Source organism: Cololabis saira, chromosome 14 (genome assembly GCF_033807715.1).
Source record: "Cololabis saira isolate AMF1-May2022 chromosome 14, fColSai1.1, whole genome shotgun sequence".
Classification (NCBI taxonomy): Eukaryota; Metazoa; Chordata; class Actinopteri; order Beloniformes; family Belonidae; genus Cololabis; species Cololabis saira.
The window spans coordinates 16414128-16427017 of record NC_084600.1 but is presented as its reverse complement, the minus strand read 5'-3'; the positions used below and the strand labels follow the sequence as shown (position 1 = coordinate 16427017).

At 42.0% G+C, this 12890-nt stretch overlaps 1 protein-coding gene across 2 annotated transcripts in view; it reads right to left on the bottom strand.

Moving 5' to 3' along the window:
* Positions 1–1911: 1911 nt before the first annotated feature.
* The window catches only part of nectin3b (nectin cell adhesion molecule 3b), a 45338-nt gene continuing 34359 nt past the window's right edge, over positions 1912–12890 (bottom strand). The window contains exons 6-8 of one of the 2 annotated variants that reach the window (XM_061740926.1): positions 7820–7964; positions 2546–2687; positions 1912–2251 (exon numbers count right to left, since the gene is read on the bottom strand). In XM_061740926.1, the coding sequence (XP_061596910.1) occupies positions 2081–2251; positions 2546–2687; positions 7820–7964 (458 nt within the window). In that variant the 3' untranslated portion in view covers positions 1912–2080. The remainder of the gene's footprint in view (positions 2252–2545; positions 2688–7819; positions 7965–12890) is intronic. The other variant, XM_061740927.1, reaches the window with a different exon arrangement.

The following is a 12890-nucleotide window of genomic DNA, read 5'->3' as shown; positions in this document are numbered from 1 at the left end:
CTCAGTGTGGAGATTATAATGATCAATGCAACAGGATGTGATTTTGGCTCGTTTTTATTAAAAGGAAGAAAACAAAGAAACAAACAAACAAACCCCAAAACCTACAAGCATCAGCTCAAACTTTCTCCAATCATCAAGGACTTTTCTCTTGTTTTCCCACGTAGTGACTCACAGCTTTCATCCCTCAGTGATGGCTTTAAAAAGGTCAATGTACACCCACATGTAGAGCTATGACTTCACGCAGCACCTCTGAATCAGACTCACTTTTAGTCTTTTTCCTCGTCGTTTGAATTGATTATTATTTTCTTAATGTTTCAGACTATAAAGATATTTGGCAGCGAAGTTCAGCTGATTATACATCAAACTAGGACTAGTCGGGGGAAAAGGAAACGCTACAACAGTATATACAGTCAGAGGAAAATACCCTGAAAATGGCACTTAAAGAGGGTTAGTTTGGAGGAATGACACAATAAACGTCCATCACGGTTTATCTGCAGGAGGATGAAGTTTCCCTTTTTAACAAAACGGTAGTCACATTTATACTGCCTCCCTGACGAGAAAAAGGTTATGACTACATGATTAAAATAACACAAAGGCTACATTTACACATTTACAAACCTCAACAGTCTGATGTAAAAAAAAACAACAACAGAAAAAGAAGCTTTTTTTAAGGTTTCAACAGCATGAAACATAGAAATCCCTTCATGTTCCAGCTGATTTGGACTCACTGATCTCAGAAGTTATCTGAAGATAAAACTGAGCGTTAATCTAAAGCTACAGACTCATATTTTCTGAGATGGAAGAATGAGAAAGAGGTTTGGCAATCTTCATCTGTCGTGATGAGAGGGAAGGCGTTACGACTTCTGCCAAAACACTGACAATTGGCAAATACTTTATAGTTTGTAAAATAAAGCTGTTTATCAAAGTCCACTAGTTGCTCCTCTGTTTCCGGTTCCTGCAGCTGCCTGTAGCTACAAATAAACTATAGTACGTATTTCAGTGACGTCGGTCAGCATGGAACAAGATGTTTTTCAAGATGCTCAACTTTTTTTTTGTTTTTTTAGAGGAATAAAAGATGAAAATGTGGAGAAGTGCCTGCAGAGGGATGCACTCCCCCCCTCGGCTGCCACTGATCGTCTGGACCAGGGGTCGGCAACCCAAAATGTTGAAAGAGCCATATTGGACCAAAAACACAAAAAAAAAATTTGTCTGGAGCCGAAAAAAATGAAACGTCTTGTATAAGCCTTAGAATGAAGGCAAATGGCGAAAGGCGAAATGTCGAGAAAAAAGTCAAAATGTCGAGAAAAAAGTTGAAATGTCGAGGAAATAGTCAGAATTTTGAGAAAAAAGTTGAAATGTCAAGATTAATGTTGAAGTACAATCTTGAGAAAAAAGTCAAAATGTCGAGAAAAAAGGCGTAATGTCGAGAAAAAAGTCAAAATGTCAAGAAAAAAGTTGAAATGTCGAGAAAAAAGTTGAAATGTCGAGGAAATAGTCAGAATTTTGAGAAAAAAGTTGAAATGTCAAGATTAATGTTGAAGTACAATCTTGAGAAAAAAGTCGAAATGTCGAGAAAAAAGTCGAAATGTTGAGAAAAGTCAAAATGTCGAGAAAAAAGTTGAAATGTCGAGGAAATAGTCAGAATTTTGAGAAAAAAGTCAAAATGTCGAGATTAATGTTGAAGTACAATCTTGAGAAAAAAGTCGAAATGTCGAGAAAAAAGTCAAAATTTCGAGAAAAAAGTCGAAATGTCGAGATTAATGTTGAAATACAATTTCGAGAAAAAGTCGACATGTCGAGAAAAAAGGCAAAAAGTCGAGAAAAAAGTCAAAATTTCGAGAAAAAGTCGAAATATCGAGATTAAAAAGGAAAGGAAAAAGGAAGAAAAAAAAAGAGAAAAAAAGGACATTTCTGAAAAAGCTCCAGGAGCCACTAGGGCGGCGCTAAAGAGCCGCATGCGGCTCTAGAGCCGCGGGTTGCTGACCCCTGGTCTGGACCGATGGCTCGGTGGATCAGGGGGAACCTGGATGCTGGATCGGGCGTCGGTGACCCCCGGCTGAGGGGCCGGACCACGTCCAGGTCACACGTAGTGCTCCCGGTGGTTAATGTACACCCGGTCGGTCCCGCTCTGGTGACACACCCACTCCAGGCGGGACCTCTGGGCGGGGCCGTGCGTCGTGGGCGGCACCGGCCTCGACGCGGGGTTTGGCTGCCTGTCCGTGACCTGGAACCTGCGCTCTGCTCTGCGATTCTGCCAGCAAGCACAAAACAAACAAAAGGGTCATCCATCTGTGTGAGTGTCATCCCAACATGTGTTTCATGTGAGAGCCTTAAAAAAAGAGCAGGGTTACGAAAGGTTTGGGTTGAGCTGTGTGAGCACCAATTAAAAATTAAACCATCCTTCATATTAAATGAGCCACGAAGCCTCGCTGTCAATGAAATGAAATCACGACACCAGGCAACCCTGAGTGGCTGTGACTCAGAGCTCAGCGTGATCAAACAAAGAGTTAACGTCAGTGGTGCAGAGATGTGATGATTCCCTTACATGCTCCTGGGGCGGCTGCGACAGGGGAGCGGGGTTTACCTGACACAGCCAGGCCACTTGTGATGCGTGCACTCCCAGCGGCACAGCGGGCGCTCTCTCCGAGTAGGGAGGAGGCGGCTTGTGAGTCGGCGGAAGGTCAATCCTTCAAAGAGGAGGGAAGAGACATGACAGTGAGGAGAGACTCTTATTTTTTCATCACGAATAGAGAGCAAAATCTATTAACAGGTCAAGTTTGAAGGGTGACTCCTACAAAGGAGCAACTTCTGAGTCAAGCTGAGGTCGTTCAGGTCAACTCGTGCTCACAAATTCAGTTAAAAGAGCCTTTAAGACCAGGTCGAGGTGTCATGCATGAGCATTTTGTCAGGCAGGGATGATGCAGTCTGGGAAATGTAGTAGTCAGCGTTTTTCTGCATCTAGAACAAATCTAGTAACTTCAGAGCAATTTCCACAAAGTCGTGTTAACAGAGTCACTTTCAAGTCGACTAAAATCGCTCCACAGCGCCGGTATCTGCCGATAAAAGCCGCTAAATCAACAGGATCTCAGATCCTGGACTACGCTGGGATAAAGGCGAAGGACCTGAACACATAACAGTAAATTTCAAGGTATGCGTCAGCTGTTTCTCTAAATCCAGGCAAGACGCTGAAGTCAGAGCCGTTCCCTCATTTACTGAAGTCCCCGTCCGCCACTAAAGCGGAGCCTGGAAACTGACCTTGGCAGTTCATAAAAAGATGTCATGACAGGCATCGATTTTCCTCCAGTGTGTCACCGAACGCTGCAGCCTTCCCTTCGTACATAGATTACAGTTTGTGCTCTGGGTGACCTGCCGTCCTACCCTCACGTCTGCGTGTGATGAAGGAGAGGGACGAGCAACCCCCACCCTCCACCTCTGTTCCACCGGGACTTGCAGCCACGGTCGCACTTAAGATGCTGCGTCTGTCCGGTGGTGCTGACCACCCCGGCACATGCCTGGACGCAGCGTCCCGGAGTGTCAGTGCAGTGACGCAGCGCTCACACCCCAGAGTCAGCAGGGTCCTCTGAACCTGGTCTGAAGCATGCTCTGTAAAAACACTTTTCCCTCCGAGGACTAAGCAGGATTACGATGCACATTTGTGCATAAGATCATAAGATCTGAGTAAGGAAATGTGTTTACTAGATGTTCATGAAATGCTCTTCATCTGGGATGCACACAGAGAGAGAATGTGATGACGGTGGGCCTCTGTGGACTTTCTGTTACAACGTATGTCAAAGGAATGTCAAATCCATTTGCATACATGGCTGACGCGTCTTTCCCGGCTATCTCTGGGTAACGGGTGAAGCTGCTGCAGGATAAGAGGCTACGTGAGGTAGCTCCAGGTCCGTATCTGGGTTTCTCAGCGTAAGGACGCTGGTCGCTCGAGCCTGAAGGCACCTAAAGCTGACCCAGACCAGGTTAGGTTCACCCTGAGACGCCAACAATGTAGATGGCGTCCAATTAAAGGAGCTTGATTTATGAAAAACATTCGTAAACGTTTTAAGTTTTCTAGTAATAAGTGTTCCAAACCAAAAAGAATGAGCCCTCTAGTGTATCTCTCCGTTGCCTTGAACAGGCTGTGTGCTGCAAAATGTGCTGCAATTGTGGGGCCGAGTTTCCCGCGCTGGGCTGCGGATGTGACGTCATATGACGCTGCATGTGCGTTCTCCCGTTCTCCCGTTCTCCCGTGCCGGTGTGGGTACCAGATTGTATCGGGCTGAAATATTTTCCCCGGAAGTGTGCATTTTTTCCCCGCGATGGTATTTTTTTGCCACGTTAAGCTAGGAAGGTAGTTTTTCACCATGTCTTCACATTCAAAACGTCTTTTTTGGCGATTGCGGATTAATCAGTGAGCGCTTAGTTGACGTTACATTTTTTTAATTATATTTATATAATGTATTATGACTATTTTGCTTAGACATTTACAGATTCAACAATGAGAACATATAGAGACATACACTTCTGTAAAGTCAGAAGCAGCAGATCATAGTGGAGGTAAAAGGGAGAAGAAACATATACAAGGAATTATCAGAATTATCAGTGATCTTACTGACATAGGCTAACTAACTAATTAACTGAATAAAAACTCTACACTAACTAACTAATAACTAAATAAATGCTGCTGTAACTGCTGTTCATGACACGACCTTCTTTCAATGACTTCTCTCTCTCTCGGATGCTGTAGTCACTCTGTTCCTGGTCTTTTCACGCAAACGGTCAAAAGCCAATCACAAGACGGCACGTCATCACGTACGGGAGACCTCCGATAAAAAAAAGCAGGTGGGAAAAAAAAACACCGACACCGGCTTCACTGTTGGCTGCAGTACCCCCGACGGCCGTCGTGGTGAAGGGTGGCGCTAGAGAGTCTCATTTCTTAAAAGGAGCCTCAAGCTCCTTTAAAGAGTCAGTTTTAACTTAATCTGAATATATAAAAAAATAAAAGTATTTGACTACTTTTAGGAAGGTTACTCTTCGTTTCTACGGTCGGGAAAAACCCAGTCAGAGTAACTTCAGGCCGCAACAGCTGACTATCTCCCCAAAGCACCATGTTACATATCCGAGGCAACGACATGAGACTCTAGAAAGTAAAGATAAAAGAAAAAACATGACTGAATAAAACATCAGACCCGAGGAAACTTTAGAAAGCTTAGTAGATGAGTTAATCACAACCACCTGGAAGGGGATCTGTTGGGATTAAAGTTCCTCTGTGCTGCTTTATTTCTAACAGACGTAACAGAAAGTAAATGCATCTTCATAGATATGTCTCTTTCATCAAACATCATCTTTATGACGCATTTCTCAATCAAAGGAAACCCTACCTTGGGTTTACCCTAAACCCAGACTGATCCTTTTAAAGTGACCCTATTATGCTCATTTCCAGGCATCTTATCTAGAGTAGGTCTGTTCCCAGCATGATTTCAAAAGATGATCATTACTTCAGACACACTTCCAGGACACTGGAGGACTCAGTCAACATCAGCGAAGTCCAGGAGTCTTCAGGTGTCCTGTGATTGGTCAAATTCCTGGAGGAATGCGATGAATTTAGTCCGTGATCTTCTGCTCTATCGGTTATTCCTCTCCATCGTTCTCACTTCAAGTCATGTGTAAGATGATAATTCATCATCATATCACCGTGGATGCATCGGAGAACATAAAAAAGCGTAATGTGACCCCTTTAACTTTTAAAGATTTGGTCAGTGTTAATTCCTGTTTTTTATTACGAAAAATTATAAAAGATTCCTTTCTTTTTCATTAAATCTATTATATGAATGTGGAGCACGTCATTCTCACCAAGAGACGTCAAATAATAAATATGTGTTCAGATTTATATGCACATGCAAACACACCACATTAAAACAATGAACAGACAAATATTTTAAATCATTGTTCAACTAAATATCTTTTGATCTATTGTCTTTTATCAGTTCACAGTCTGACACCTGATCTGGGTCGACCTCCAGCTTCAAACCAGCTCACAGGGATCTTGATTCTTAGCTCTAGTCCAGGGGTCGGCAACCCAAAATGTTGAAAGAGCCATATTGGACCAAAAACACAAAAAACACATATGTCTGGAGCCGCAAAAAATTAAAAGTCTCGTATAAGTCTTAGAATGAAGGCAACACATGCTGCATGTATCTATATTAGTTATAACTGATTTTTTTTTTTCATTATGCACTTCGAGAAAAAAGTCAAATTTTCGAGAAAAAAGTAGAAATGTCAAGATTAATGTGAAGTACAATCTTGAGAAAAAAGTCGAAATGTTGATAAAAAAGTCAACATTTCATGAAAAAAGTCGAAATGTTGAGAAAAAAATCAAAATGTCATGAAAAAAGTCAAAACTTCGAGAAAAAAGTCGAAATGTCGAGATTAATGTTGAAGTACAATCTCGAGAAAAAAGTTGAAATGTCGAGAAAAAAGGCGAAATGTCGAGAAAAAAGTCAAAATTTCGAGAAAAAAGTCAAAATGTCGAGATTAATGTTGAAATACAATTTCGAGAAAAAGTCGACATGTCGAGAAAAAAGTCGAAATGTTGAGAAAAAAATCAAAATGTCGAGAAAAAAGTCAAAACTTCGAGAAAAAAGTCGAAATGTCGAGATTAATGTTGAAGTACAATCTCGAGAAAAAAGTTGAAATGTCGAGAAAAAAGGCGAAATGTCGAGAAAAAAGTCAAAATTTCGAGAAAAAAGTCAAAATGTCGAGATTAATGTTGAAATACAATTTCGAGAAAAAGTCGACATGTCGAGAAAAAAGTCGAAATGTTGAGAAAAAAATCAAAATGTCGAGAAAAAAGTCAAAACTTCGAGAAAAAAGTCGAAATGTCGAGATTAATGTTGAAGTACAATCTCGAGAAAAAAGTTGAAATGTCGAGAAAAAAGTCGAAATGTTGATAAAAAAGTCGAAATGTCGAGAAAAAAGTCAGAATTTTGAGAAAAAAGTCAAAATGTCGAGATTAAAAAGGAAAGGAAAAAGGAAGAAAAAAAGAAGAAAAAAGAGAAAAAAGAAAAAGGAAAAAAAAAAGGTCAAAATTTTTTGAAAAACCTGCAGGAGCCACTAGGGCGGCGCTAAAGAGCCGCATGCGGCTCTAGAGCCGCGGGTTGCCGACCCCTGCTCTAGTCAAAACCAGATAACCTCAAGATGCACTGGATTTGTTAAACCTTCTCGGCGGTCCGTGGTCCGGACCCCTGACGCCGGCAGAGGCCCCGACAGGCTAAACACAAACCAGAGGAGAGTGCAGATGGATGAGGGGATCAAGCTGGAACCGCTCTAATATATCCACAACGGCTGTTATTTAGAGAGTCCTCACCGCTTCCTTACTGTCGCTCTGAGAAATGCATTAAAACACAGTTTTTATAATCCTAAAAAGGTTTTATCTTCGTGCACCAGAGCACAAAGGATGCTGTTCAGTCCTTTTCAGCATCTGTCAGTTATTGAGAATAGACACAACAGAGCGAACACGAACCGCTGCGTGTCGGCCGCAGGACTCTGGCAGAGCGTGTGAATAATTTAACCTCAAAGTTCTTCCTCTTTGCTCTGACATCAGTGGCTGCTTGTGTACCCAAGAAAGTTGGACAAGGGCTCGCTGCCAAGACAGGAATAATCTTCCACCTCTCCGCCCCGGGGCGTGCACCGCTGCAGCACTCGCCGCGGGGGCAGGAACCACCTCCCTGAACCCGCCGGTGGGCCGTAGTCGCCTCTCCAGATATCACGCCGTCATCCAACCTGCCGAGCACGACTCGCAGCATGAATTATTTGTTGTACTTACACTTTGTCAGCGAAGGCTGACGGAGGGGCTTTGCGAGCGGTGAGGATCACAATGATGAAGACGACGATGAGGAAGAGGGCGAGGACTGCGCCCATCACCGCTCCGGCCACTTTGATGGAGTTTGACCTCTCCGCCTGAGACTGGTCTGGGGAAGAGCAGAGAGGCTTCTGGTGTAAGACGTTCAGACCTGCTGCTCTAATTTAAGCGAGTAAACCAAGTCTTTTGTTGTCAGACGAATAAAAAATAAATCTGCAGTTGTGACAGACGTCAACAGGATGGTCAAAGATTTTACTTTTCAAAGGCTTGTGTCCATTTTTGTCTTTTTTTTCCTCACGGCAGCTCCACACAAAGACGATAAGCCGTCCTGAGGCATCTTGTTTCCTACCAAAGCCGAGCTTGGGCTTTTATGTGATCTAGATCTGGTTAAATGCTTTTCTACTTTCCTGATTTTACAGCAAGAAACTTTCACCTTCATGGTAAGACATGAATGCTGCAGAAAAGCCCTTGTATGCTTGTTGTCATAAACCATCAAAATGAACATAACATCGTGGTTAGGGACGTGAAACCGTCTGACGTTCTAACAGGAGATGTATTATGAAAAAACAACAAACCAAAAACGCTTCCCAGCATTTGTTAAGATGTCTGAAATGTCAAAGTGTCAAATCAAAAATTCCAACATAACCCAAAACTATTGTTTTGTTTGGATCTGGAAATATGTCATCCAGCTATTTGGATCTGCAGTGACAAACTGCAGAACAAGCACCCAACCTCACGGCTTGTTGCACTGCTGTCTCCAGCCGTTGGTGGTGTAAAGATGTATAAGAGCAATATCCAAAGAGGCACCTCCTGCTGAGGAGTGGGGGGACAGGAGTGCAGACTCCAACCACTAAAACTGGCTGCTTCAAACAGACGTGCAAATCCTCCAAAGAAGTGCTTTTGTTCTGCATCCCTGTGGTAGTTTTCTTAAAAACAGGTCACCTCAGGAAATTGTGTTTACATTTGAAAGTAAAAAAAAAAAGTTTTTACTGTAAAGCTAAAGCGTTATTTGTCGCGACCGGAGCTTCAATGCTCTTTCAGAGATCATTTCTGTCTCTTCCAGCACATCTGGGAAAGTTAAAGGCCCGCAGAAGAAGGTCCGTGATGATTAAAGCTAAGTTCTGTCTACCGATATAAAGGTCCGTTTTTGAATATCCTCCCAGAACAAGGTGCTTTACAGGAAAAAAACGTCATGTTGATGAAAGCTCTTCTGCACTGATAAAGTTTTCAAAGATATCCCGTGTGTGCCGACGAGGCCTCAGCTAGAGTCACAACTCCAGTCTTGTAAGTCCGCCTTTTTTCAAGCACAACACATTTGCTATTATATTTATTAATTCTTGTCTACTTTGTTTATGACTGTACATTTATTATTTAGTGATTATTATTGTTCTTTTTTATGTTATGTATTTATTGTTCTGCTGTTTTTTTTTGTGCTCATGTTTGAAATAAAGAATATCAAATCAAATCAAAAATAAGTGTACAGGTCCAGATGATGTATATTTCATCCTGACACTCCTCTACCTTCCCATTTGTTTGGACAGTGGCGAGAAGAAGTTTGTGAACCCCCTGGAATTAACTGGTTTTCTGCATTAAGTTGGAATTAAGTTGGAATTAAAAAAAAAAGGCTGGAAAATTATTTTTTAAAGTAAAGTGTTTAGGCACGAATCAGTTAGAGTCGTCTGTAAACGGAGACGGTTTAGTTCTGAGGCTAATCATCCTAAAAGTGGAGGCCTAGCCAAGATGACTCCAGAAGAAGCCACAAGAAACAGCTTGAAAGGCTTGAAGACATCACTGGATCTGCCAACCATCCCTGTTCACGAGTCTAACACACACTTGTCCGTGAATGGGCTGGTTGTTGGTGCCAGAACCACACAGATGAAGCTGCTGCTGTTTCCCAATACATCGCTACATGCCCAAACCTTTCCAAAAGGGACCCCTGCAATCCACACACCAAGGGACGGTGAGTGAGGGATGGTGGAGGGAGAATCATGATTGGGGCTTCACTGCCTCGAGGTTTGGACCACTTGACATCATTTGGGGGGAAAATAAAACCAGAAGGTTGTATGTATGCGCGGTATACCTATGACTGTGTCCCCCGTCATCCCACCTGCAACATCATTAGGTTGGAGGATGATATGTGAGGGATAGGAGACTGCTTACAGGGATAAAATCCACTTCCTGACAGGGTATCGTCAGGCCAACAACAAAGGGATGTCCACGCCCCCCTCCACATCGATGGAGACCTGGTGAGGGGCACTGAGACTGGGTAAGAAAATACTCCTCTCGATAAATACCTGGGGTATTAAACGTGTAAGAGTTGGTCCACGGGTCTGGGACCCAAGTCAGGGACTTTACCAACGCCCACGGGTCTGGGACCCAACGAGAGGAGGGTTTCTATTGGAATGTTTTTGTCTAATGTTTGTCTTGTCTAATGTTTTTGTCTAATGTTCAATGTTGGGGTTTCCAAAATTATAAAGCAAAGTTTCTATTGTTCACTAAATTAATCAGCGCTAAAACCAAACTGTCAAAAAGGAAACTTAACTTAAAGTTAAAAAAAAGAGGCTAAAATGACAGATGCGTGGTTAAACTCAAATTTATTGCAAACCTAAAATAATTTCCAAAGACTCTTAGTCGACATGAAACGTCCCTAAAACTAGGATAAAAAAAGATTGTGACAAAATATTGTGCAAAATAATATACGGGAACTTAAAAGATTAAAATAAACTTACATTTTAAATTTAAGGCTAAAAACAAAACTGATTAAATCAAACTGATCAACTGATCAAAATGGGAAAAAATCAAAAGGTTTTGATGGGGGAAAGTGGAGGAAAGGGGGCTGCTGCAAAGCTGCAGCAGGGCCAAAGGTCATGGTGCAGGGTGTGTGTAAACTCCACGTTGCCTGTCTGGCTGCGCGTTCACGAGAAGGAAGTGTCCTTTCATTTTGAGACTAGATATCCGTGGGTTGAGTGTTACATTTTCTATGGGGAAGTTTTTGTTAAAATTATACAAAGCTTCAAACCTTCTTTAGATGGTGTGGTCTGTGTCTGATGAGGGAGATTTTTTTGTCTGCAAGTGTTTCAAGTGAGAAGCTCCCCTCTTGAAGAGGCGTAGAAATGGAGTAATGAAGTCTTTTTGAATCATTCTAAGATGCCTGCACTTATGACAAGATGGTGTCTTCTTAGACGCAGCTTTCTTATTAAAGAAAAAAAAAAAGGTATATATATATATTCTAGCACTGGCGTGACAGAACCTGTGTCCAACTGGACTCTCAGCAGTCTGACCAGTACTGTTCCAGCTGGACCCTCGTATGTGATTTTGTGCTTGTGTTGTTCTCTCAAATGTAAGTTAGGGTTAGGGTTATTTTGATGAAAGCATCTGCTAAATGACAGTAGTAGTAGTAATAAAATCACCTGGAGGAGATCCCCACCTGTCCTGTTTGACCCCTCTGGCAGGAGATGCAGGTGAATCAAAGCCCGTAAGTATGTCTACATATATGATATTTTGTATGTGAAATTCCACTGCACTGAGGCCTTTACATTGTCTTTTTTTTATACTCCATATTTTATTATTTCATTAGCTTTATATATTTTGTATACTGTCGTGGGGAAGAAGGAACTGAGCTGAAAGGCAAAGCTCTCGATTTACCAGTCGGTCTCCGTTCATGCCCTCATCTATGGTCACGAGCTGTGGGTGGTGACAAAAAAAAGGACGAGATTGAGGATAAAGCGACAGAAATGAAGGTCCTCTGCATGGTGTCCGGGTTCTCATGGTAGAGAAGCTGCTGCTCCTCATGGAGAGGAGCCAGATGAGGATGCCCCCTTGATGGCTCTCTGATGAGGTCTTCCGGGCCTGTCCCACTGGCAGGAGACCCAGGACCACTGGAGGGACTGTGTCTCTTGTCTGGCCTGGGAACGCCTTGGGCTCCCCCCCGATGAGCTGGATGAAGTGGCCGGGGAGAAAGAAGCCTGGGCTTCCCTGCTTAGACGACTGCCCCCGCAACCCGACCTTGGATAAGCGGAAGAAAAATGGATGGATGGATGGATGGATACAATTCCTGGAGGTGCACCTTCATTTCATTGTACTTCTGTGCAATGACAATAAAGCTTTCTATTCTAGAAAGTTTTCCTCAAACTGAGGAACGAAAGGTCCCTCAGGTTTCAGTTACTTCTTCCTGTAGCACTGCGAATGTTTAATGGATGTGTTCAATCAGAATGTGAGAAATGATAACCATGTTTATGTCTGTTCCTGTGATTCAGATGAGAAATGAACAAAGAAAAAAGTTTGTTCCAAAGAGATCACATACATTCTTTTGCTGCATCTCTCTGCTCTGCCTTTCATCACAAAGTTTAAAATGTTCAAAAATCACTGTGTACTTACTGCAGCAGGAGCGTGTGATGCAACTGTCAACTAAAAATGAGGCTTTGGGACTCTCTGTGCCGACGAAAAGGTAAAAGCACAGGCTGTACTGATCACATCCTCCGAACACGACCCAGACACTCCAAACGGTTTCTAATGAGGTGCTGACGGGTACATGTTGTTACCGCTGCATTAGGATACTGCTTCATATTTAAACTGAACCTTTGGGGCAATATTCTCATCTCATTTTGGGTTGGAGTCAAAGTATATTTTCATAGTTTCTCTTCAATAAATTCTCTATCATTACACTGAAAAACACCCTGCTGCAAATGACCCGTTGCTCTAATTGCTGCTTACTATTATTCTGTAACCACGTTTGTATTGGTTGTAGTAAATACATGTACACACACACACACACATATATTATATATATATATATTATATATATATATATATATATATATATATATATATATATATATATATATATATATATACATACATACATACACACACACACACGCATATACGCGTGTGTGTATGTGCACGTGTGTGTATATGCGTATATATATATATGCGTGTTTTGAATGTACTGTATGTATGTACGTATACATATATACATATATATATATATATATATATATATATATATATATGCCTCAGCACCATGGGTGCCCGA